This window comes from Acyrthosiphon pisum, unplaced genomic scaffold, assembly GCF_005508785.2.
Source record: "Acyrthosiphon pisum isolate AL4f unplaced genomic scaffold, pea_aphid_22Mar2018_4r6ur Scaffold_21219;HRSCAF=23342, whole genome shotgun sequence".
Lineage (NCBI taxonomy): Eukaryota > Metazoa > Arthropoda > Insecta > Hemiptera > Aphididae > Acyrthosiphon > Acyrthosiphon pisum.
Window position 1 is genome coordinate 39,890 of NW_021770662.1, and position 1,215 is coordinate 41,104.

Below are 1,215 nucleotides of genomic sequence, written 5' to 3' on the forward strand. Positions count from 1 at the left end.
TGTACAAAATATTGACTAGTGGTTTGCCCCCCAGTTATTGTTTAGTCTTATATTATAAACTATAAAATATTTTTAGACTCAGATTACCTTTAAAATATGTAAAGTTCTCAATTCATAGATAGATACCTACTAATAATATAGATTAAATATTTAAATTTGAAAATCTGTGCTGATATGATGTTTAGAGTTCAATGATTGGGAATGTATTAAGGATTATATAAAAGTGGACATCTACATCTAAATGACTTACTGCAAATCTTGTTTAAAATTGTGTAGAAGTTAAGGAATCAATTTGCTCTTAGTAAAAAAATCGATTCATCGGTTAATCAGTCATTAAAAAAAATCGATTAATCGGTTAATCGGTCACTAAAAAATCGTTTTATCGATTAATCAGTCGTTATAAAATCGATTTTCGGTTTGATTTTTAATTTTCGATTAATCGAAATAATCGATAAAACGTAAAATTAATAATCGAGTGATAAAAAAAATAATCGAACAGCCCTAGCCAGATATCGACGAGGGAAACGTACCATAATGTTAATTGTTAAATTGTCTTAAATAACCGTCTTTCCCTAGTTAACGGTATAGTGGTCGGAATATACTATAGATAATAGATATCTTAATATCTAAAAATAGTAATCAAAATAACATTGAGTTTTCAAGAGGCATTCCGTACAATTTAAATTTTTAACTTGAATATACTCGTATATACGTTTTTAGATTCTGAACGAAGTGATGAATGTATTGATTTTACAATGATGTGTGTTTTTTTTTTTTTTTTTTTTTTGTGTCTGACGACAACTTTTGGAGCAGTAAAAATGCTTCGATTTTCAAAAGTTGTACCTTTTCTGAAAGGAAAGTGAATCTAGTTGGTACTTTGGGGGGTCAAAAGTGAAAATTTCCCAATACTTTTCAAAAGCGGCAGGAAAAACCTTAAAAAAATAACGGAAAAACGCGAATTTTTACGCAAAACCAATTTTTGACAAAAACGAAAACTTAATTTTACTGTAACTCAAAAAATAATTATTGTAAGCACTTGAAATTTGCAACAGATGTTTATATTAGCGTTGTCTATACAGGGTTAAATTTTCAAAGTGTTTCGACTTTTTTTGAGCTATTTATAGACAAATGAAATTTTCAATTTTTCTAAGTATTTTTTTTTAAAATAACGATAAAAAATTTTTGGTTGGATAGAAAACTTTGAAAATTTAATAC

The 1,215-nt window shown here is 27.1% G+C and overlaps 1 protein-coding gene across 1 annotated transcript in view; it reads left to right on the top strand.

Moving 5' to 3' along the window:
* Positions 1-241, top strand: part of LOC103311984 — a 15,367-nt gene extending 15,126 nt beyond the window's left edge. Inside the window, exon 2 of the mRNA XM_008191913.1 lies at positions 186-241. Coding sequence (XP_008190135.1) covers positions 186-241 — 56 coding nt within the window. The remainder of the gene's footprint in view (positions 1-185) is intronic.
* The last annotated feature ends 974 nt before the right edge of the window (positions 242-1,215 follow it).